Below are 24,703 nucleotides of genomic sequence, written 5' to 3' on the forward strand. Positions count from 1 at the left end.
TCGGCTCTCAAGTTTCCCTATTAAGTTGGACGGAATTGTCACGTGCGGCGCACTTGACGTCTATCTAGCAGTTAAAAGTCGAGCTGGAATAGACTCTCAATCTATTTGGTAGATTAAATATGAGGTGGAGAGACACGTCATTCTATCCCCCTATTTCTATTGTGAATTCCCTAATTTCCATAATTCCAAAGTTGCTATGTTTGAACTTCGATTTTGCTAAGTTTCTCCAAAAATTTCGCATGGGTTTATGGCTTTAAGGGATTATGAACTTGGTGGCTTACGGCTTCAAAGGGAAATCTGATGGGAATAATTTGGTATTACGTTTGCTAGGGTTACAAAATTGCGAGACTGAAAGAAAAATCGGAATTTGGACTAGAGAAATTAAGTATGAGTAGGGCTAAGACATGATTGGTTTTTACCCATTACAAACAATATTTTCAGGGCGGTAATAAAATTTTAACCGATTCATTGGGTCGGCTCAAATTTTTTGACCAACCCATCTTATAAGTGCACATGGCGAGTTGCAATAGGCAGAATGTGCATACTTTTAGGCCAAAATTTTAATTTATTCTAAATAAACTAGGTGGTTGATATAGTCATCAAGCGACCAATTTCGGAACTAAATATTCGGTTGCCAACTATCAACCGACCCACAAAGGTTGAGTCGGCAATGGTTTTTAAATTTGAGCAACATTTGGTATGTCGGATGGGTCGATTTTCGGCTGGTAATCGTTTGACCCAACCCAATCCAAGCCCTAGGTAAGAGTGTGAGGTGGATTGGAGGTGTCTTCCAGCTCGACTAACTGCCAAATGAACGTCATGTGCGCAACCCGTGACAAGTTCACCCAGGTTAACTTGGAAATGCGACGGGCGAACAAAAAATGTGAAAAAGTGGCAAGTTTGAGGACTTATTTCGTGACAAGTTTGAGGACTAATTTCGTGGCAGTGAAAGTTTGAGGACTAAAATCATTTATGTGGTAAAGTATAGGGAAAAAAAGTTTAATTATCCCCATTCTGTATACAGGGGTGATGCACTTGGTTCGGACGTAATTACGACCAACTTACAGGGGTGATGCAGTCCTTTCATTAATTCTGTTACTACTCCATGCATGTGCAAAATGGTCAAACAAAAATGGGGTTCGGTGAGACTGTGTTGCGTAATTTTGCTTAGCGATCTTTAAATATCTATTGTAACGTACACTACACACTTAGGCCGGCAATCACCACTGTGCTTGACTTTAACGAGAGAAGAAGGCTACAGTACTGTGAATCGTGAATTGCACACTGTAGAGATTCCTAGAGAGAGAGATTAGTTAGAGAGAGAGAGAGTAGAGATTAGAGAGATGTACTCGTCTAGGGACAGCTGGGATAGGTTAGTGACGGCAGTTGTCCGAAGACATCAGATTTGGGAACTATTTCACGACCACTCGAGGAGCCCAAGCATCAGCACCATAGCATCCGATGATGATCATGACGATTTCAACCAACAATTTCTCGAGTAATTTATTATTTTTTAATTTCAAAGGAGAGATGTTTTCTTTGATGTGCTAATAATTCATGATTAATTTTTCAGTAGTATTTCCAGGAACATATGGAAAGCAGAAGCTATATCTGTATCTCCACTACCCCTCAATAACCCACCGTTAGCGTCTGCCTCTCAAGGTTCGTCTTTATACCCTCTTTCTACTAGTCTTGTTTGACGATATGGTAAATAGCACTTAACCCCTGTGTTTATACGCTTTTGCATATGATCCCTCTGTTTTTGTAATATCACCACATAACCCCTTGTGATGGGGTAGCTTCATTTAGTTTTTACGTCAAACTTGAAGGGGGTCGTCTGCAAAAATGAAAAGGAAAATGACTGCACAAGGGGGTCATTTGCAAAAAAATTACCTTGATGTTTGATGAAAAACTAACGGAAGCTACCCCATCAACCACGAGGGGGTTATGTGTTGATATTAAAAACACGATGGAGTCATCTGCAAAAGCTTGTAACCATAGGGGGGTTAAGTGCTATTTACCCTGAAGGATATTAGAGTCCGTTTGGATGGAGGGATTTGGAGAGGGATTTGAAATGACTCCAATTTGGAGTTATTTGAAATCCACCTCAATTGCTCCAAAAACAACTATATGAAGGAGGGGTGTGGATTTGAAATTCATCCCCAAATCCTTCAATCCAAACAAGTTCAAGGGATTTGTTATTATGGATTTGAAATCCCTCCATACAAATGGACCCTTAATAAATTACATTCGGTTCAAAAAACTTTAATGTTTTGCAGTCCCCCTGAGTTATGGTCAAATTACGAAAATTCCCCTCATATTTGGGTAATTACAGCCACTTCCCTCAACTATGTATTATCTTTCGAAAATACTCATCCAGAGGTAAATTTAGGGATGTTAAATCGGTAAAATCCGAACCAAAATTTGGTACGCCAACATTTCATACCGTTTACCGAACTGAATATACGATTTGGTTCGGTAAATAACCGAATTACATAAATTTTATATAAAAATATTCAGAATGAGGAGGTGGCTGTAATTACCCAACAAGAGGGTTTGATTTTCGTAATTTGGCCATACCTCAATGGTGTGGCCGTAATTTGCCCATAAATATATAGACATATAAATATGTTTCCTATGTCACTTATTTTGGATTTTAATTCTGGGGTGAGGTGGGCATTTGCAGCAGGAGTTAGAAGATTTTCTCTAAAAGAACTGAAGACTGCAACAGAAAATTTCGCACATGGAAATATCTGTTGTAGAAAGGGATTTTGTAAGTTGTATAAAGGCGAGTTAGAAAATGGGTTTATAGTGGCAGTTAAAAGATTTGAACAGCAAGGCATCTCACGTGCACAGCCGCTTCTCAAAGCAGAAGTCGAAACGATGAGAATTGCTGTTCATCCAAATATACTTGGCTTGGTCGGTGTTTGCATTACGCAAAATGAAAAGCTGCTCGTTTATCCCTTCATGGTCAACATAACTGTTGGATCATGCTTAAGAGGTAATAATTGGTGAAATTTGGAGTCAAATTGAGATATTTTAGTCATTTACACACCTCTAGATATTGACTGATTTTTTTTTGTAAAAGAGTTTTTTATCGCACCCATTTATAATAAGTAACATGATGGACTTATTTGTAATAGACTATTTTTTTAAAACTCGTAATCCTCTAAATGGTACTTTTTAGGGAGTAATGAATCGTAAGAGGATTTTTTTTTTCTAATATTAATACCACAATCATGATTAGCTCAGAGTTTTCCAATCAAGGCATCGAGAAGTCAATTCTTCTTTGTTTTTATGCTCGTTTAAAAGGTATATATGAAAAATTTGTTGGTAAATTAAAAAAATAAACGGAGGAAAAATGTTTCAAATAAAAATTGTTACTGCAGATCGACCGAAGTCACAACCTCCACTTGATTGGCCAGTAAGAAAACGGATAGCATTGGGGGCTGCAAGGGGTCTTTCCTACATGCACGATGAATGTGAGAGTAAAATCATCCATCGCGACGTCAAAGCTGCAAATATATATTTGAACGAGGACTTTGATGCAATTATTGGTAACTTTGAGTTGGCCATACCCACGGACCACGGTGTTACACGTGTGGAAAAAAATGTAGGCGGAACATTTGGTCATGTAGCTCCTGAATACCTCTCCGATGGTATTTGTTCGGTGCAATCTGATGTGTATAGTTATGGCATATTTCTTCTTGAGCTCGTCACTTGTCAGAGGAAGACATGTTGTTAGTTGATTGGGTGAGAGCCTACATACATATATATATATATATATATATATATATATATATATATATATATATATATATATATATATATAATTAATATATATATATATATATATATATATATATATATATATATATATATATATATATATATATATATATATATATATATATATATGTATGTATATTGTTAACCTCAAATTTAAATGTCTGCAAAATAAATTACAAGACAAGAAAAAATAGGAACAAATAAATATATTTTAATCAAAACGAAATGGGTTACAATCTTTGTTGATTCCTCTGATTCTTCTCCTAGATTTAATCCAAGGGCCGAAGCTTGTTCTTGAATTGAGAGTTTGATTCCTCCGTTGATTTGCGGAAGTAGATATGAATATCTAGAAATCGATTTGGGGATTTCTAGGTCTTGTGGATATGGTGCCTTGATGAAGATGTAGAACCTCCTCGGTTGTTGTTCTTCGTCGTGGCAAGAGCTCGAGACTTGAGAGCTTTTGAGTGCTTGATGTACGCCTTGCTTGATGCTTGTGTCGGTCTCCTCGTATGTCCTTTTGTGTGTGTTTGATACCTCCTTTTATAGACACGATTTAGGGTTTCTTGACTTAGACTTGGGCCGGTGGACTCAGACACCTGCAACTTATTTATTGTGGGCCATATTTTGTGAGCCCAAATAGCTAACCCAAGAATAGGAATTTAGTACTCATTTTGTGTTAACCCATATGATATATTTGCAAAGTCCAAATTTAGTGTGGACTTCGATATAAAGCCCAAATTTTATTATGGACTATTAATCGAGATCCAAATTAATAACCAAATTATTTAGGCCATTAATTTGTAATTTAATCCCGATTTCGACGCCAACAAATGCCCCCACTTCAAGACTCGTCGGAGAACACGTCAAATGCCTGTGGAAGACGAGACTTGAAGTATTATTATATTATTATTTTTTAATTATTAAACCCGACTTATAGGATTTAATGTGGCATCGCCTTCACTTTGGGGACTTGATTGAAAAATCCATCTTCTTTTAATTGAGGAGCTCAATAGCAATTTGTAGATTCTTGATATGAGAATTAGCCACAAAATATTTAATGGCCCACTTGGACAGTATAGGATAGCAGCAGCAGCAATTACGCAGTAAACTTCTTTATCTCATTTTTTTCCTTTTTTTTTTTTTTTTGTAAGAATTTATTATGGGCCCCCACCATTTAAGTCTTTGTAGGCTAAACATATGATTATCGAGGTTACCTTTTCTTCCAAATTGTTGAAACGGCAGACAATAGAGTAGAATTATCCACAGATCTTTTCCTTTTGACAAATAAAATTGAGGAAATTCCTTCCATGTCCAAATCTCAGAAGATATTTGCCTTTAATGATTTCCTTGGCAGGCTGTAATTAGAAGTTTTCAATTGAGCAGTGCAATATCCACCAAATCTATTTTCTTCAATTAAAATCTTCTTTTTCCATGCTTATGGGTACGGTTAGCAGGAAAGCGGATCTTAACCAAATTACCTTCCTTTGTTTTCTTGATCAGCAAGTTGGAAGAGAATCAAAACCTCATTTTCCTCTAGCATAACTCCAAGCTTATAAAAGGAGTAGAAAATGAAGCTCCGGTTTCATTCAACGCAGTGAACAAACAGCATCAACAAACAATAGTGCAAACCGTTTCGTTTTTTTTCCTGTAGTGTTTTGCTCGATCATAGGGTGCTCCAAATTATATCACACGCTGATCAACTACACGATCTACGCTCAACATGTTCGACGAATCGACCAAAAGAGATTTTTATTTTATTTTATTTATTTTTTTTTTTTTTTGGAGAATGCCTTCAATCATGTATATTTCTCTTAATTCATTGATCACTATATATCTTTCTTGCAGATATCAGCCGGCAGGCATCTTTGAAAAAAATAATTTTGTCTCTACTTCATAAAAGTCGAAACTATTTCTAGCACTTCCAGAGGTTGTCAACCAGCATCACTTCAAAATTTAGAAATCGACTTCAATTTTTTTTTTTTTTTTTTTTTTTTTTTTTTTTTTTTTGGCCATCTTCACAATTCTCCCGCAAGTCCAATGATCGGCAGGAACAGTTAACCATCGTCGTGGCATGATAGAGCGTAGACTCCACAACTCCGAGGACCTCCACCAAGAACAATTACTTTGTGTACTTGGGTTTGTTTCTTTATTTTTCCTTTGAGACGACGATGAAGAGGACTTCCTTTGTGCACTATCGATCACTCCATAGACGGAGACGGAAATGAGTCAGAAAGGAGAAACATCAGCGCCTTTGACTTCCCTGGCAAGAATAGGCAGTCTTAAGCAACATGCGAGCTTGGGGTCTTATATCCCTTTTCTCAGGTGCGCATGGTGGTGTTTGGAGATGTGCGACCTTAACGGGCAGAGGAGTGTTGCAGCAAAAAATGGAGTTCTCCTCACACATCAAGTGGCAGCCGGCAGCGACATTTGGAAGAGGAACAACTCCGAAAACGGCGGCGCACAACGATACGGATAAAGGCGTTTGGAAGAGGAACAACTCCGAAAACGGCGGCGCACAACGATACAGATAAAGGCGTATGTGGAGTGGTTGTCGCTGTTCTATCTCTGGCATTTTGGGATTACACAGATAGACCCCTAAACAACACCAAAATCGAGACGTCAATGATGGACTTCGAGTTTGTGCGAAGTGATGGTATGGAGGCGAATACGATTTTCAGATTTGTAACAAATTCTGGGTAGTACTCTCGCAATCGTGACGACGGACGGGCAAACATGGAGAGTAAAGGTGTGTTGCGCTTGCACGACGTCACCTACTGAGTTTCTCCAATAAGCTTCTGATTTCCACCTATTCTTGATTCTCTGTGGAATTAACATTGGTTGCTGAAGACGGACTAGACCTCCGAATTCACCTCAGCTTGGTCAACGACGAGACTGCCGCTCTTCCTCCCAGTTTTTTTTTTTTTTTTTTTTTTTTTTTTTGGTTTCAGGGATTTTAAATAGGGACTTCGCCGAAAATTTTATTTTAACCAAATGGCACAAACTTGAAAAGTCTCTTGACCCTTCAAGTGCATGGATTTGTGTACTAAAGCAATTTGTACCATGTTTCTTCCCTTAAATAAATATTCTTCTTTCTCTTGTTTACTTTGCCCCCAAGCGAAAAAACTTTTTTTTTTTCTTTTTTTTTTTTTGACGGAACTTAGAATATGGATCTAAGCTGCCTATGCATCCACTTCAAAAGGATCAAGTCATAACGTAGTACGAGCGAACAACTTATAACTTTTTTTTTTTTTTTTTTTGGTTTGACTGAACTTAGAATATGGGTCTAAGCTGCCTACGTACCCTGTTTAAAGGGATCAAGTCATAACGTAGTTCAAGCGAACATTTCACTTTAATTTATCATGTTCTCTTCTCCAAAAGGAGATGTTTCTTCAAGGATAATGCTAGCTTTGGATTCAGATCGTCAACAACGCTTGCATAATATGAGCTAACGTTGACTTCCACTTCATCTTCATTTTGAGCATCTTCGCATACTGGAACATGATGTTTGATGACGCGTTGCTTCACCTTCACCGCTCCATTTATGGCAATAAGCAGGATCGATGAATCTTTTCTATTTGGTCGAAGTGACAGAGGACTTTGAGCTTCACTTCTCAATTCCAATTCGTCTATTTTCTCATCACGGTCCCTTTTCCTTTGTTGTTGCCCTTTACGGCCGCCAAGACGTGTGGAAACAGATGTACCACTTGGAGACAGTCTATTATGGACATTGGAGACATGATTAGAAGGTCCAAGCCTCTCAAAGACAGAAGCTCGAGCAACAGGGGCACCAAGTCGATCAAAAACAGAAACACGATTGGCGCTTTTCTTTTGTTTTCCACCATCATTTACGGTGATATGTTGGACGTTGACGCATCCTTCTTTCGTTGACACGCGTGTTCTAAATGGCTCAATCGGAGTGAATCTCAAACCAACTCTAGGTTGATCAACATGAAAGCCTTGTCTTCTCAATGCCCTTTGTACTTTATTGAGTCTGTGGATCTTTTCTCCCGTTAACTCGGGTCTTAGTTTACCTAATCGTGACAAGCTAGAGAAGTTGTACCCACACTTGGCTAGGAGACTATATGCTTTTGGATTGAACTCTCCTTGAACTCCTGGATGTTGAACGAGCGCGGATGGCGTTTTCTTACGGGCTAACGGGCTTAAGAAGATTATAGGCATAATCAACTCCCTCTTGATGATTCGCCAATGACTCGATTCCACTTTATGTGGTTGTACATTAGATGGCAATGAAATGTAATCATTGAACAAAATGTGTCCTTCTTTTTGGCATGACGGATGAACATATGGGAATACCGGCAAATCGAATTTCTCTATGGGCTTGTTGATTTTGCACGCCGGGGCTTCAATTATAGTGACTAACTTCTCGAACTTCGTGCCACTATCATTCATAGGTGTGTCCCCTACTACCAAATCTTCTAGCGCCGAGTCTAAGTCCACATAAAGTTTAGCATCGGCGAAATGTGATTCAACCTCAGTGAATGGTTTTGTATTAGCATCGACTCTCACTAACTCTCCATTCCTCAAGTATTTGAAGCATTGATGAAGGGTAGATGGAACAACTCCATTTCCGTGAAGCCATGGCCTTCCCAATAACAAGTGATAAGAGGTCTTTGCATCGATCACATGGAATAGTGTACTGACGGTTAGTTCTCCAATCGTGAGATTTAATCTAACCATGCCAATTGCTCGTTGACCCTTTTGATTAAAGCCTTGAATAGTCAAACGACTACGTGTCAGGTCTTCAACTGCGATCCCCACTTGTTTCAAAGTCGACTTTGGCATGATGTTGACCGCTGACCCTCCATCTATAAGAATGCGGTCGACCTTTTTCTCATGCAATAACCCCGAGACAAAAAGCGGACGATTATGAGGCTTTGACCCTAGCAACAAATCCTCGTCCGTGAACGTCATAGTTGTGCAACATGTAGCAATTTTTTGACTCTTTTCTTCACGTGAAATGGCTGGTAACCTTTCGGCTTTTGCTTGAAGAAAGTATTGCGGAAAGAATTCTTCCAAAGTTACTTGACTATGACGGGAACCTTTGAATGACCTTCTAGGTAAGGTGCCATGTGCTTTCACATTCTCAATCCCACTTTCATAGCGAGTGGGTTTAGCTGGCTTTATTGGCTTCAACGAGTTAAGCTTCTCGACACGTAGCCTTTGTCTTTGTCGATGCGTCACGAGGGTCCATTCATCATCATCATCAACTAAAGGTGTGGAATCTTCTTTGCATATGATTTCTCTCTCTAGAAGCAGAGATTTGACAAACGTTGGCTCAAGGCTACCGAATTGAAATTTCGACGATTCTTCTATTCTAGAGGATAGAACTTGACGAGCACTCCGGGCATGAGTGATGCTAGCAACATTTGTGTTGACCACATCTTCGATATCTAAGATTATTTTTCCTTCTCGGGCCAATCTAAGGATCTTTTCCTTCACCACAAAGCATTTTTCTATAGGATGGCCGATAACTCTATGATACTTGCAGTATTTAGGGTCATTTACCTTTTCAGCCTCCTCGGGGCGTTTTGGTTCAGGCAACTCTATCAATTTCTTTTCCAACAATGTATCAAAGATTTGCGAGACGTCAGAGTCCGGGAACGGGTATTCTTTTTCTTGCATTTCTTTCAACGTAGGTTGACGTCTATCATTGAACATACGTTGATCTTCATCTCTTTCGTCTCTCTTCTTTGATTGAATCTTCACATTGCTTGCCTTGATGACCATAGACTCCTCAGCAATCCTAGTGAATTTATCGCTTCTCCTTGAGTCTTTGTTTTCCATCCTTTGATTGTCCACGGTAAAATCGCTTTTATGGTTAGCGATGCTCAATTCCATATCGTGGGCACGCGTAGCCAATTCTTCAAAATTTCGAGGCTTAATCCCCTGTAAGATGTAGAGAAGCCCCCAATGCATCCCTTGGATACACATCTCAATTGCCGACACTTCCGATAGCTTATCCTTGCAATTTAGGCTTAGTGCACGCCAACGGTTGATGTAATCCACAACCGGTTCATCTTTCCACTGCTTCGCGTTGGTAAGCTCGATCATACTCACAGTACGACGCGTGCTGTAGAAGCGATTCAAGAATTCATGTTTCATCTCTTCCCAATTATTGATGGACTCGGGTTCCAAATCGACATACCAATCGAAAGCATTTCCCTTGAGTGATCTTACGAATTGTTTCACCAAGAGATCGCCGTTAGTCCCCGCATTGTTGCAAGTTTCGATGAAATGAGCAATATGTTGCTTGGGGTTCCCCTTTCCGTCGAATTGTTGAAGTTTTGGGGGTTGGTATCCCGCTGGCATCCTCAATGCATCTATCCGCTTAGTGTACGGCTTTGAGTACATGGGTGAGACTTGAGATGGTCCGCCATATTGCGCTTTGATGGTATTGGCAATCATCTCTTGCAATTGTTGAACAGATAGTGTGGCAACAGACATCGAAGAATGAGTGGCGCCTTGGACGAAGTCCGGCTTGGGTTGTGCTTCTTCCACTTGCTTTGCCTTCTCGTCACGAAGCGGGTAAGATTCGTGCTTCGGGCTAAACTCCCCAACCTCCGACTGTTCCAACTTATCCATTAATTGAGCGATTTTCATGTCTTTGTCTTCGACTATTTTTTGAAGATTGGCCACTGTTTGGGCCAAATGCGCCAATTGCTCATCCATGGAAGTCGCATCAACCACCATAACCGGCAATGTGGTGAAGGCTTGAGATTTGGAGTCGATCTCTTCCGAGCCTGAGGAGCTTGAGCCATTTGTTGTAGCTGTATTATCGATCTTGCCCCCGGTGGATGATAAACCAACAACGGTGGCAATCTCGGTAGCCTTTTGAATCAAAGAGTTTTGGTTCTTCTTTGGAGACATTGGATCGTTGAACACGTGGATATGCGCTTCGATGTAGGAGAGGAGATGAGGGGCAAAGTTGTCCCACTGGGCGTGCCAATTTGTTAACCTCAAATTTAAATGTCTGCAAAATAAATTACAAGACAAGAAAAAATAGGAACAAATAAATATATTTTAATCAAAACGAAATGGGTTACAATCTTTGTTGATTCCTCTGATTCTTCTCCTAGATTTAATCCAAGGGCCGAAGCTTGTTCTTGAATTGAGAGTTTGATTCCTCCGTTGATTTGCGGAAGTAGATATGAATATCTAGAAATCGATTTGGGGATTTCTAGGTCTTGTGGATATGGTGCCTTGATGAAGATGTAGAACCTCCTCGGTTGTTGTTCTTCGTCGTGGCAAGAGCTCGAGACTTGAGAGCTTTTGAGTGCTTGATGTACGCCTTGCTTGATGCTTGTGTCGGTCTCCTCGTATGTCCCTTTGTGTGTGTTTGATACCTCCTTTTATAGACACGATTTAGGGTTTCTTGACTTAGACTTGGGCCGGTGGACTCAGACACCTGCAACTTATTTATTGTGGGCCATATTTTGTGAGCCCAAATAGCTAACCCAAGAATAGGAATTTAGTACTCATTTTGTGTTAACCCATATGATATATTTGCAAAGTCCAAATTTAGTGTGGACTTCGATATAAAGCCCAAATTTTATTATGGACTATTAATCGAGATCCAAATTAATAACCAAATTATTTAGGCCATTAATTTGTAATTTAATCCCGATTTCGACGCCAATATATATATATATATATATATATATATATAATGGTATTGTATCTTATGCTATAAATTTCATTGCCTTGATACTAAACTAATTATATATGTCACCAATATCTATTCTCTCAGGTAAAAAATATCTTAGAGGAGAAGAAGTGGGAGGAGATTGTTGATTCTGATATTGGAGGTAATAATTATTACATTGAGGAAGGTGTGGAGCAGCTTATTCATATAGCTCTGCTCTGCATACAAGACAACCCTGAGAAACGTCCAAGGATGTCGGCTATCGTGACGATGCTACAACTTATTGGAGACGGCTTATTAGCTCAGAGGTGGGAAGAGTTTTGTAAGGAAGACATGCTCCGTCGTCAGGAGTTGAAGAGGTTCGACACGAATGGTTTGTTGGGATTTCATGGGTTTTAAATCTACGAGTAGTTACCGAACTTTACACTAATGTGTAGCTCTGCACGAGGGGATGCATTTTGTATACTCACTTGTTTAAAATCAAGAAAGAAGTCAAATAGAAATTGTGCCTAAAGTGAGAGTCTTGAAGTAGCTAGGTTTCTCCATTTCGTACGACAGTAAATAACACTTAAACCCCTGTGGTTTAAAGATTTTGCAGATGACCTCCTTGTACTCGTAATATTGGCACATAGCCCCCTTGTGGTGGTTGATAGTGGTAATGTCCGTTAGTTTTTCCATCAACTTAATCGCGCGTGTTAAACTTCATGGGGGTCATCTGCAAAATATAGTATTTAGACGTTTGACACGTGCAGTTAATTTTGACTGAAAAACTAACGGAAGCTACCTCTATCAACCACAGAGAAATTATGTGGTGATATTACGAACATCAGGGGTCATCTATAAAACACACATACTGGCACACAAACTACACGCTATAACACTTGGGTATTTTCTGCCACTAATTCCATAACATATGCTACATAATTCACATAACATGTATTAAGTCTAAATAAAGAAATATACAAAATTAATTAAATTTATTATCATCTATGAAACATAACATTTAATTCCACTAGGTACATAATTTCACATAATAAGATAAATAAGTAATTAAACATATGGGTTTTTGTGCATAAGTCCCTAACCAAGCATCTTTATTATTCTAGGTTTAGGGGCTATATTTTTTTCACCAATAAGCCCATCCTTTTAATATTTATTAGGGTAAATTACAACCACCTCCCTAGGTATGGTCAAATTACGAAAACCCCCATCTTGTTTGTATAACTACAACCACCCCCTCAACTCCTCAAATTTAGTGGAATCTTCACGATTATATCGAATATTATAACCTTTTTACCCGTTTTATCCCATTCGAACTCTACATTTTGAAACAATATGATCATAATATGTGTTTTTTAGCTTGTATATATCAGACTGTGGTGCATCAGAAACTGTATTTTTACTCAGAACGAGTACAGACTAGAGCACATTCCAAGAAATATGGGTAAATTACAACCACCCCTGAAGTATGGACAAATTACGAAAACCCCCCTCTTGTTTGGATAATTACAACCACCCCCTCAACTCCCCAAATTTAGTGGAATCTTCGAGATTATATGGAATATTATCACTTTTGTACCCGTTTTATCCCATTCGAAATCTACATTTTGAAGCAAGATGATCATAATATGTGTTTTTTTGGCTTGTATATATCAGATTGTGGTACATCAGAAACTGTATTTTTACACAAAACGAGGTTGAATTTGATACCATAAGGGTGGAGGTGTAAGAAAAAAACATAGTTGAGGGGGTAGATGTAATTATCCAAACAAGAGGATTTTTTTTTTGTAAATTGACCATACCTCAGGGGGTGTATGTAATTTACCCTCTTTTTTATAAATAAAGGAAACATTCATATATATGACAATATTACCCCCAACTCTTTATACCCAATTCTTAATTGTAACCCCAATTTAATCAATGTTGTCCACAAAAATCTAATTTTGACTTTTTTTTCAAAAAAAAAAATTTTGCCGCCGGATTCCGGCGTTGACTTTCCGAACTTTTCTTTTTTCCGAATTTTTTCGCCGTTCTTCGGCGTTGACTTTTTTTTTTCTTTTCTGTTACGTTTTTTTCCGCCGCCGGATTCCGGCGTTGACCGCCGGTCTCCGGCATTGACATATTTTTTTTTTTTTTTTTTTTTTTTTTTTTTTTTTTTTTTACAGACGGTAAATTAACGTAATTAAAGTGTCAATGAGAGTTAATTAACGTAATTGTACTACCGTTGACTATACATTTATGTAATTGTTCTGCCGTTGATAGTAAATTAACGTAACATTATTATTTTTTAATTTTTTGTTTTTTTTATTTTGTTTGTTTTGTTGACTAGTCAACGTAATTATATTACTGTCGTTGACAGTAAAATAACTGTAAACACAATAATATTACTGTCAACAACATCAATATTATTATTATTTTGGGTTTTTTTGTTTTGTTTGAGTTATTCACAGAGTAACGTAATAATATTACTGTCTATTATTGTAATATTACTGTAAACAAAATAATATTACTGTGATTGACGGAAATATTACTGTTGTTATAGTAATATTGCTGTCAACCACATCAATATTATTATTTTGTTTGGATTTTTTTGTTTGTTTGAGTTATTCACGGAGTAACGTAATAATATTACTGTCTATTATTGTAAAATTGTTGTGGTTGACGGTAATATTACTGTTGTTATAGTAATATTACTGTCACTCACAGTAATATTAATTCTTTTGGCTTTTTATTATGTTTACATTTGTTGAACGGTCAACATAGTAATATTACTCTATTACACAATAATAATGAGTTTTGTTGTGTTAATGTTACTGTGCTATAGATTAATATAGCAATATTACTGTGTTAGACTGTAGTTTAGTTAATTTTACCATGTTTAACAGTAATATAGTTAATATTAATGTCAATCACAACAATATTGCCGTTTAAACGGGAAAAAAATGTTACAGAAACAAAAAAAAATCGAAAAAGTCAACGCCGGAAACCGGTGGTGGAAAGTTCATGAGGAAAAAAAAAAAAAAGTCAACGCCGGGGACTGGCGGCCAACGGCGGTGACAGACGAATTTGTCCATAAAAATGTGATTTGGGTCAAAATTGAATAATTTGTGACCATGTATGGACTTATTTGTAAAGGAGTAATTTATTGTCTGAATCTCTTTATGTATAAGTACCCATTGATGGGCTTATTTGTTAAGACCTCTTAAACATAAGGGAAAATTAGTAAGAATCCCCATTTAGGAAATATAGGTAAGGAAAACCCCCCTTCCAATTAGAGAAAACCTCATTAGCTAATATTCCACTCAAACGCTATTTTCATAATTTTAAAACCTACCCTTAATTGTTCAATGTATTTTTTCAAAACCATAATCTCATTTTTCATTTATCTAATTCCTTTTTCTTTTCTTTCTCTCTTTTCTCCGGCAACAGCCTCGCCGCACCACTGGTCAGAGTAGAATAGATCTAAAATGAAGGCCAAATTTTCAGGATCTGAAATGAAGGCCTTTTCGGCGCCTTCCATGACAACCTCAGCGAGTTTCAGCAAATGCATGTTGCAGGTGTTTCCCTTGTACCAGCCCGACGATATCCCCACTTGGGGTTTGTGCATGCATGTCATCATCTGACAAACCGATGCTGTAGAAAATCGCCTTGGAACCACCCTGCGACTTGGGCTCCATGATTCTCAAGCTGTACTTGTTCAGATTTGCGACCGCGACCGCCATCGGAGGTGTTGGGACGTCAGTTTCGGTGGTGGCGGCGGCGTGGATTATGAAGGAGGAAGGTGTTTAGAGGAGGGGGGGGGGGGGGGGGTGTGGGGGAATTGGGTTCTGACTTCTGAGGGATGTGGGTGGTGGTGAGTGGGAGAGTAAGAAGGAGGCCTGCATATGCATGGTGGCTGAGTGGCGTTGTGGTGACGATGGGGAGGAAGATCTAGGGTTTTTTGGTAGATGGGGCAGAGGACGGCGCAGATAGAGAAATTCGCGCAGACTGGACCCTTATTCGACTATGCTTCATCATAGTCGGTTAAGTTAATCGACTATGCTCTGGTACTCGATTAAAGTGTTAATCGACTGTTTTTGATTTTTGTGTATTCATTCCGATTTGTATAAATCTATTACAATTTATGTATAGTATTTGTTTTGTAAAAAAATGTTGATTTTTTTTTACGTAGTAGTGCTTGTTTTAGTTTTAGTTTTAGTACTCACTTTTCTTAATCGACTATGCTTCATCATAGTCGATTAATATGCTTCATAGTCTATTAATATACCTAATAGAAAAAGAATTAAAAAAACAAATAAATATTATAACAAAAAAAATGGGTAAATAGTATTAAACCACCTAATTTTTTTATTTTTTTGCGGATCACGGCCTGAACAAATTTTTTTTGCATGAGTTCACTTGTACTAAATTAATTGTGTCACTTTGCCTCTTTTTTTTTTTTTTTTTTTTTTTTTTTTTTTTTCTGTTTTGAGGTCAAATTCAAGGTTATTGACGTCTTTTCCATTTTTAAAATATAATAAATGTTAAATAGAATAATTAAAAAAAATATCCTCGTCTTGTTCCCAATCCTAGCAGAAAATCCACCACATATACTACTGTTGCTACTTTATTTTTCCCTAGTCATAATCATACCAACAACAACAAAAGCGTCGTCGTTTACCTGCCGACAATCAGCCCTAATTTCACATAGCTCCTCCACATGAAATCATCAAGGCCAGCGGCGTTGGCGGCGGCAGATCATATACAACCACCCCGCCCTCCTCACTCAACTCACAACTTTCTTCAACCGTTTCTCTCATGTTGCAGTCGTTCGCCGCTCACCACCAGGAACCAGCTCCGTCCTCTTGCACAACCACCAAGCTCACCACCACCACCACCACATCTCCATATCCGCCGCCCGCAACCCCAAGCGAGATTTTTCGACAATGTACACAATACATTCTAAAGTTTGTATTTTGAACACATTTAATCCCAGCTCATTTTAATTGACTGAAATTGGACCTAAAATTAGGTAAAAAAATGTTCATTTGATTTCCCCCTTTCCCTAATTCAGTTTATATCAACACTATTTTCTCTCGATTTCTTGCTCCAAATCGACTAGATCTTCTTCTAACGAATGGAGGATTAGATGTTCTTCTCACAATTGAGGTTGCCCCATGCCGCGGAGGAAGTGTGCGGCGCTGGGCGGTGAGATCAAGTGTGCGCCGGTGGGCGGTGGGTGGTGGAGATTGGTGCGATGGCAGCGGTCATCCTTGGAATTGCAGAGGCGAGAAAGTACTTTCTTTTTTTTTTGTTCGGAGTTTTCGGGCCATGGGTTCTCAAAATCCAGGGTTGAGCTGCTTGGAACAAGATGACATTTTTCTTTTTCTTTTTTTTTTAAATTATTCTATTTAAAAAAATTCCATTTAAAAAAAATAATAGAATAAAAAACGTAACATTTATTCCATTTTAAAAATGGAAAAGACGTCAATAACATTGGATTTGTCATGTGGAACGCATATGGGTTGAGAACCGGTCATTTTGACCTGGAAACAAGCAAAAAGAGGGCAAAGCAGCATTAAAACACCAAAACTTTTAACCAAAAAAAAATTAAAAAAGATTTAAAAAAAATCAAAAAGAAATTTAAAAATAAAAAAAAAAATAATATTAAAAGAAAAAAAAAAAAGGACGGCTGATGTGATAGGACAGTGTTGATGAGGGGGAAGATGCATGATTGGAAAAATGGCTGCTAAAATTAGTAGTGAGTTTATCTCAAATGGTGCAAAATAATTTGAATATCTTCCTATTAAAAGAAATATTTGGGGTTATATATATCAAAGAGCCGCTAAACATAAATAACAAGTATATGAAATATACATGTTTTCAAATTAAATTATGAATGTAAATCACATGCTCATGGTCGTGCTATGAAAATCAAGGCGTTACAATTCTGCCCCCTTCAAAATAATTTTCGCCCTTGAAATTAGAAATGTTATTGCAAATAACTCTTGATATAACCGGCGCATCTCCTCTTCTCTTTCTCAAGTTGATTCATCGACAACATGATTTTACAAAGCACTTTGATCGCATGATTTCGCAACAACTTCTCTTTATGATCAAGAATCTTAATTGGTTTCTCTCCGCAGGCCAGATTTGGTGCTAATTCCGCCGGTTTCAACCTTTAGAACATGATCATGGTGCTAAATATTGTTGTAGGCATCCTCAATCAATGACAACTTTGAATCCCAACTGCCGTGAAAATCCATTACGCATGCTCAAAGCATATCTTCTAAAGTCTGAATAGTCCTCTCGGATTGACCATCGGTCTTAGGATCCAATGCCTCACTGAACGACAACCGTGCACCCATAGCCTGCTGCAAGCTCTTCAAAAACGGGACATGAACAAAATCAAGATTGTGCCCATCACTGACTTAGCTGACAAATTAATGGCAAATTGACGGAAATGACTCAAAGTGTTAAATTATTGTAACATGAGGGACTAAAGGTGTTTTTTGTGAACATCCAAAAAAGAAATCGGTGCAAACTTGAGGGATGTAAACTGTAATTTTCCCTATAGCAAACACAAAAATCTGATGTACACCAAATTTGACTTATTAGAGAGAAATGGTAGTGTAATTGAAACATATTGCACGATCATCTTGGGCTGGATAATTAATCTGATTGCCATGGGCTATCTGGTAAAATTAGATCCAATTGTTCGTTGGATCTCTTCATTATTTCTTCATTATAGAACTCTTCCCACATTTGAGCTAATAATAAGCCATTTCCAAGTTGTAGCACTATCCTCATAGTTTCCAACATGTTGGGTCGTCTCTCCGGGTTGTCTTGTGTGCAGAGCCGAGCTATTTGAATCAATTGCTTCACCTCTTCTTCAATGTAATAATAACTATTACCTCCAATATCAGGATCAACAATCATCTCCCATTCCTTCTCCTTTACGTGTGTCTTTACCTGATATATATTATTGGAGAAGCTCTTAGTTAGTTGTTAAGGCGATCGAATATCACAGCATACTTTACGAGGCAATTATTAATTATTATGTACATAGGTTCTCACCCAATCAAGTAACATCACATCTTCGTCATTAGCAAGCCTACCAAGATCAAAAGCTCTCTTCCCTGTGATGAGCTCAAGAAGAAACATACCATAGGCAAAAACATCACTTTTCTCCGAAATCGTAACCTTGGAGAGATATTCAGGAGCTATATGACCTATTGTTCCTCGTACAACGTCTTCCACATGAGTTATACCGTGGTCCATGTGTATGGTCAACTCAAAGTCCTTATTCAAATATATATTTGCAGCTTTCACATCGCGATAAATGACTTTTCGTTCACAGCCATCGTGCAAATAGGCTAGACCCCTTGCAGCCCCGAATGCTATCCGTTTTCTTACTGACCAATCAAGTGGAGGTCGTGACTTCGGTCGGTCTGCAATAACAACAATTAATTAATGGCTATCTGGTAAAGCGTAGTCAATTACAAATATGGATGGCGGATTTATTTTTAATCTCAAACACAAACGGCTCAATAGATAACCTCTTAAGCATGATGCAACAGTTCCGTTGACCATGTATGGATAAACGAGCAGCTTCTCTTTTTGGGTAACGCAACCACCAATCAGTCGAAGCAAATTTGGATGCGCAACCGCAATTCTCATCGTTTCAACTTCCGCTTGGAAAAATTTCTCCTGTGAAGATGAGATGTTTTTCTTCATGTGTTCAAATCTTTTAACTGCCACTATAAACCCAATTTTCTAACAGTCCTTTGTACCACTTTGCAAATGCATCTCTAAAAAGGATATTTTTATCCGCAAAGTTATTTGTTGCAATCTTCAATTCGTTTAGAGAAAATGTTCTAACTCCTGCATGCAAGCGCCCATCATCGCATCACCAATTATAATACAAAACAAGTATTGCATGTTAGGAACATATATGTGTATAGATATATATAACACTTGGGCAATGGTAGAATGAAGCCCATCCTCAACTGATAGTTTATCCCCTAAATTATACTTATATATCTATTTAGCCCACCCAAACTTTATTAATTAGCTCACCCAAAATCCAAAATTAATGCAAAAAAAAATTTTAATTTTTTTTCTTTTCCTATTTTCTGATTTTGTCATAAAAAAATAGTCAGTTTTTTCCGAAAACTGTAAAAAATTCCTGGACTCGCCACTATATATATACACACACACGCACACCATGTAATTTAAATCGGCATTTAGAAGACTAACCAGGAAGTTCAATGAAAGAACATTCTTGCCTTGCTTGCTTTCCTCTGTACCAACTAGCAGGAAATAGCTTTCGGGTGATTGCTTCACCATATATGTTGCCAATAACTGCAAGCAAATCAAATATTATGTCAGAAAAACACAAACTAGACACACACACACATTAAATTTTAGTTCAAAACAAAAGGTTTTCAAAACAGATGAAAAATAAGGAACCTTGAGAGGCAGATGGTGGGTTATTAAATGGCCGGAGCATTTCGAAACACGGGTTCAAAAGATGAACATTGTTAACGTGCAACTAAAGTTACTCCGATTAATTGGTATTTGCGTTACGCAACAAGAAAAGATGATCGTTTATCCTTACATGGCCAACGGAAGTGTTGCATCACACTTAAGAGGTAATTTCTCGAGCCGTTAAAGTAAGAAAAATAATATTCGCCATCCATACTGATAATAAACTATATTTTGGATTATGTAGAAATATTATAATTAACCCCTTAAAAAATCTTATAGCCAAACATTTGATAGCTAAAAAGAAATTTACAGTTTTCACCATACAAGTTTGCAACGATTTAATATTTGGTCCCTGATGTTTATAAAAAAAAAAACACATTTGGTCCCTCATGTTTCAATAATTTGACAATTTTGGTCATTTCGATCAATTTACCCTCACTCTGTCAGTTACGGTAGTAACTGACAGCAGTGTTAGAACCCTAAACTGGGGTTCATATCAGAAGAAAAATCAAAGGAGGAAGAAGGAAGAAGAAATTGGTATTGAGAAAAAAAGGAAAAGATATTTTACAACGGTAACAAAATCAGCTTTAAATAGTTGTTACAATAACTACCTAAAAGCGCTAAAAGAAAAGAAAAACTAATAAAAACGTGATAGCTAAAACACGTTTTATTAAGAACAGAAATATAAAATGATAAATGCTATACAGAAAATGATAAATGCTATACAGAAAATACTACACAGCTTATATAACAGCTACATATCCAATATCCCCCCCTCAAGATGGACTTGAGCAAGCATAAATGTTGAGAAAAGCCATCTTGGACAACAAATGTGAAAAAGCAGGAAGAGGCAATGCTTTGGTGAAGAGATCTGCAAGTTGATCACAGCTTTTAACAGGCATGAGTCTGAACTTCTTCTGTTTAACCTGCTGCCTAACAAAATGACAATCAATTTCTATGTGCTTAGTTCTTTCATGAAAAGTTGGATTAGAAGCAATATGAACAGCAGCCAAATTGTCACAAAAAAGCAAAACAGATGGGGGAACAGCCTGAAAATCACATAACAGCTGGAGAATCCAAACCAATTCACTAGCTGTGGTAGCTAGAGCTCTGTATTCTGCCTCTGCAGAAGATCTTGAAACAGTGACCTGCTTTTTGGATTTCCAAGAGATCAATGAATCATCCAAAAAAATACAAAAACCAGTAGTAGACTTCCTTGTATCAAGACAGGATCCCCAATCAGCATCTGAAAAACCTTTAATAATAAGATCTGAAGTAGATGAATAAAATAAACCTTGACCCGGAGCTGCTTTAAGATATCTTAATAGATGATGAACAGCCTGCATATGTGAAGTACGAGGAGCAGAAACAAATTGACTAAGTTTATGAACAGTATAAGCAATGTCTGGCCTAGTAATGGTAAGATACAACAACCTGCCAATGAGCCTTCTATAAGCTGAAGAATCTGCCAGTAAATCACCATTTTCAGAAGAAAGTTTCAATTTAGGATCCATGGGTAAGGTAACTGGCTTACAATCTGTATATTGAGTATCAGCAAGAAGAGTGAGAGCATACTGCCTCTGGGAAATAAAAATACCAGAATGAGACTTGGCAATTTCAATACCCAAAAAATATTTCATAGGACCAAGATCTTTAAGCTTAAACTTAGTACTCAAAACTTGCTTGAAACCTGAAATATTAGCAGAACTAGGACCAGCAATGACCATGTCATCAACATAAAGTAACAAGACAATAAGGGAAGAACCATGGCCTCTAGTAAACAAAGAATAATCATTTTGAGATTGAATAAAACCAAGAGCCAAAATAACCTCAGTAAACTTAGCATTCCATTGCCTGGAAGCTTGCTTGAGTCCATACAAAGACTTATGTAACTTACAAACTAAATGAGAAGAACCTGGAGATATAGAAGGCTGGGAATATCCCAAAGGCAAATCCATGTAGACTTCTTCATGCAAATCTCCATTGAGGAAAGCATTATTAAGATCCAGCTGGTGCAGTTCCCAACCATGAACAGCAGCTAAAGCAAGCAAAACCTTAACAGAAACAAGCTTAACAACAGGTGAAAAGGTATCAATATAATCCACACCTTCTAGTTGAGTAAAACCTCGAGCTACCAACCTAGCTTTATACCTGTCAATAGAACCATCTTGCTTTCTCTTGAGCTTATACACCCATTTACAACTTATAGAATGTTTATCAGGAGGCAAAGGAACAACAGACCAAGTGTGATTGGCCTCAAGAGCATCAAGCTCTTCTTTCATAGCATCAACCCATTGAGGATGCTTAACAGCTTGTTTGTAAGTATGAGGTTCAGAATCATGAGTAAGATTAAGAACAAAATGTCTATAATCAGTAGATAACTTGTCATATGACAATACAGAAGCAATAGGATAAAGAGACTTATGCAACCCAAAACAAGCATAATCACTCAAGTAAGAAGGAGGCTTAATCTGCCTACCAGACCTTCTAGGCTGAGAAGTAGAAGAAGAAGAAGACACAGGATCCACATAAGGCTCAGTGGGAACAGCAGACAGAGGAATAGACTGAGAAAGAGGAACAATAGGCTGAGAATCAAACACAGAGTCAATAGAAGACTGAGGAATGGAGACAAAAGGAAACTGATCCTCATGAAAGATCACATCCCTAGAAAAAAACACTTCCCTACTGTGAATATCCAAGAGTTTATACCCTTTAACACCAGTAGGATACCCAATAAAAACACAAGGCCTTGCTCTAGGCTGAAACTTATCTCTGGCAGCAGCCAAGGTGGAAGCAAAAGAAAGACAACCAAAAACCTTAAGAGTAGAATAATCAAAAGGAGAATGAGGATAAAGAATACTGTAGGGAGAAACATTGTGTAAAACTTTAGAAGGAATACGGTTAATGAGGTAAACAGCAGTACTAACACAATCACTCCAGTACTCAACATGTATTTTGGACTCAAAAAATAAAGAACGAGCCACATTCAAAATGTGTTGATGTTTTCTCTCAACAATAGCATTCTGTTGAGGAGTTTGCACACAAGAAAACTGATGTAAAATGCCCAAATGAGCAAACAAATGATTAAAAGATAACTCTGGAGCATTATCAGAACGAAAAACTTTAATGGTCTTACCAAATTGAATTTGAACCATAGAAATAAAACGAGGAATCACAACCAAAGCATAGATTTAGAATGAACCAAATGAACCCATGTATACCTGGAACAATCATCTACTATAGTAATAAAATATTTAAAGCCATTATAAGAAGGAACTTTATAAGGACCCCAAATGTCACAATGAATGAGATCAAAAACATGATCAGCAACATGATTATGAGAAGAAAAAGAAAGCCTCTTTTGTTTAGCAACAGGACAAACATGACAACAACTGTCTTTGGGAGGAGCAAAACCAGAAGAAACTGGAAGAAAAGCTTTTAAAAACACCAATTTCTTAAAAGGAACATGACCAAGCCTCTTATGCCAAACAGTGGCAGAGACTTGATTACAAAGAAACACAGAATTACAAGAAGATATGGAAGGAGGTGGCAGAAAAGGAGGTGAATCCAAAACATAAAGCTCCTCAACTTTTCTACCCCTGCCAATCATCTTGAAGAACTTGTCCTGTATGACAAAAGTAAATGTAGAAAAACCAATAAAAAACTGATTATCTTGAAGAAAAGCACTCACAGAAATAAGATTAAACTTGAACTGAGGAACATAAAAAACTCCAGTAAGAAAAATCTCCTTAGACAAACGAACATCACCCACAAAGGACACAATTAACACAGAAGAATCAGGCAAAAGAACCCTGAAATTACTAACAGGCCTGAGATTAATAAACAACTGTTTATCATGACAAATATGTTTAGAAGCACCTGAATCTAAAATCCAATCAGCAGAGGATAAAGAAGGAACACCAGATAAAGCACAAATACCTGTCACACAAGAAACCGTAGTTGTATCAGCTCCAAGAGCAGATTGAGCAGATTGTGGCTGAGCAGAACCAGTAGATAGTTGCTGTTGAGCAGCCATGTGTGAAGAAAACATAGACATGAACTGCTGACACTGAGAAGGAGTCATGGACTGAAGATAACCATCCACTTTTTGAGAGCTTACACCTGAATCTGAAGAATGAGAATCCAAAGAAGAATCAAAACCAGAAACCTGATTAACATGAGAAGAAAAACGAGATTTCTGTGGCTTATAAGAAGGAGGATATCCATGCAGTTTATAACACTTCTCCACAGTGTGACCCTGCATATTGTAATGTGTGCAGAAACTGCGTTCTCTCTTCTTTAAACCAGTATTGTAGAACTGATTATTAATGGACCGCTTAAACCCCTCATTCTTGACAGAAAAAACAGAGCCAGAAGACTCAACATGTGAAGAAACAACTGATCTCTGACGTTCTTCTTGAGAAATGAATGCAAACACCTTAGAAATGGGAGGGAGTGGATCCATGAGCAAGATTTGACCACGAGTGGAGGCTAGACTTTCATTCAACCCCATAAGGAAACTCATGACATACTCTTGATTATAATGAGCCTGTAACTTTTCAAAACCACCACAATCACATTTTCCACAAGAACAACATGGCCTATAACTCGCCAATTCATCCCAAATTGCCTTGACCTTAGTGAAATATACATTCACTGATTGACTGCCTTGGGTAAGGTTCGCCAAATCACGACGCAATTGGAAGATGCGAGGACCATTTGTCTGTGAAAACCTAGTTTTTAGATCATCCCAAATTTCTTTGGCCGAATTGGAGTACATAA

At 37.7% G+C, this 24,703-nt stretch overlaps 1 protein-coding gene and 1 pseudogene across 2 annotated transcripts; one reads left to right on the forward strand and one right to left on the reverse strand.

Annotated features, from left to right (window-relative positions):
* The first annotated feature begins 2,628 nt into the window (after positions 1 to 2,628).
* On the forward strand, positions 2,629 to 3,745 carry LOC105965326 (BRASSINOSTEROID INSENSITIVE 1-associated receptor kinase 1). Its single transcript, XM_012989873.1, has 2 exons — positions 2,629 to 3,001; positions 3,390 to 3,745. Exons 1-2 carry the CDS (start codon positions 2,629 to 2,631, stop codon positions 3,743 to 3,745), a joined length of 729 nt encoding a protein of 242 aa, XP_012845327.1.
* Positions 3,746 to 17,885: 14,140 nt separating this feature from the next.
* LOC148769170 (BRASSINOSTEROID INSENSITIVE 1-associated receptor kinase 1-like) lies at positions 17,886 to 19,780 on the reverse strand (annotated as a pseudogene). Its single transcript, XR_016031977.1, has 4 exons — positions 19,691 to 19,780; positions 18,991 to 19,340; positions 18,509 to 18,882; positions 17,886 to 18,403 (listed from the first exon to the last, which is right to left on the reverse strand). The product of XR_016031977.1 is annotated as a BRASSINOSTEROID INSENSITIVE 1-associated receptor kinase 1-like (transcript).
* Positions 19,781 to 24,703: the final 4,923 nt, after the last annotated feature.

This window comes from Erythranthe guttata, chromosome 7 (assembly GCF_056151865.1).
Source record: "Erythranthe guttata isolate IM_541 chromosome 7, IM_541, whole genome shotgun sequence".
Lineage (NCBI taxonomy): Eukaryota > Viridiplantae > Streptophyta > Magnoliopsida > Lamiales > Phrymaceae > Erythranthe > Erythranthe guttata.

Coding starts and splice junctions, on each gene's coding strand:
- LOC105965326 (XM_012989873.1), top strand. CDS start 2,629: ATGTTTCCTATGTCACTTATTTTGGATTTTAATTCTGGGGTGAGGTGG. Junction 3,002..3,389: donor TGTTGGATCATGCTTAAGAG/GTAATAATTGGT, acceptor TTGTTACTGCAG/ATCGACCGAAGTCACAACCT.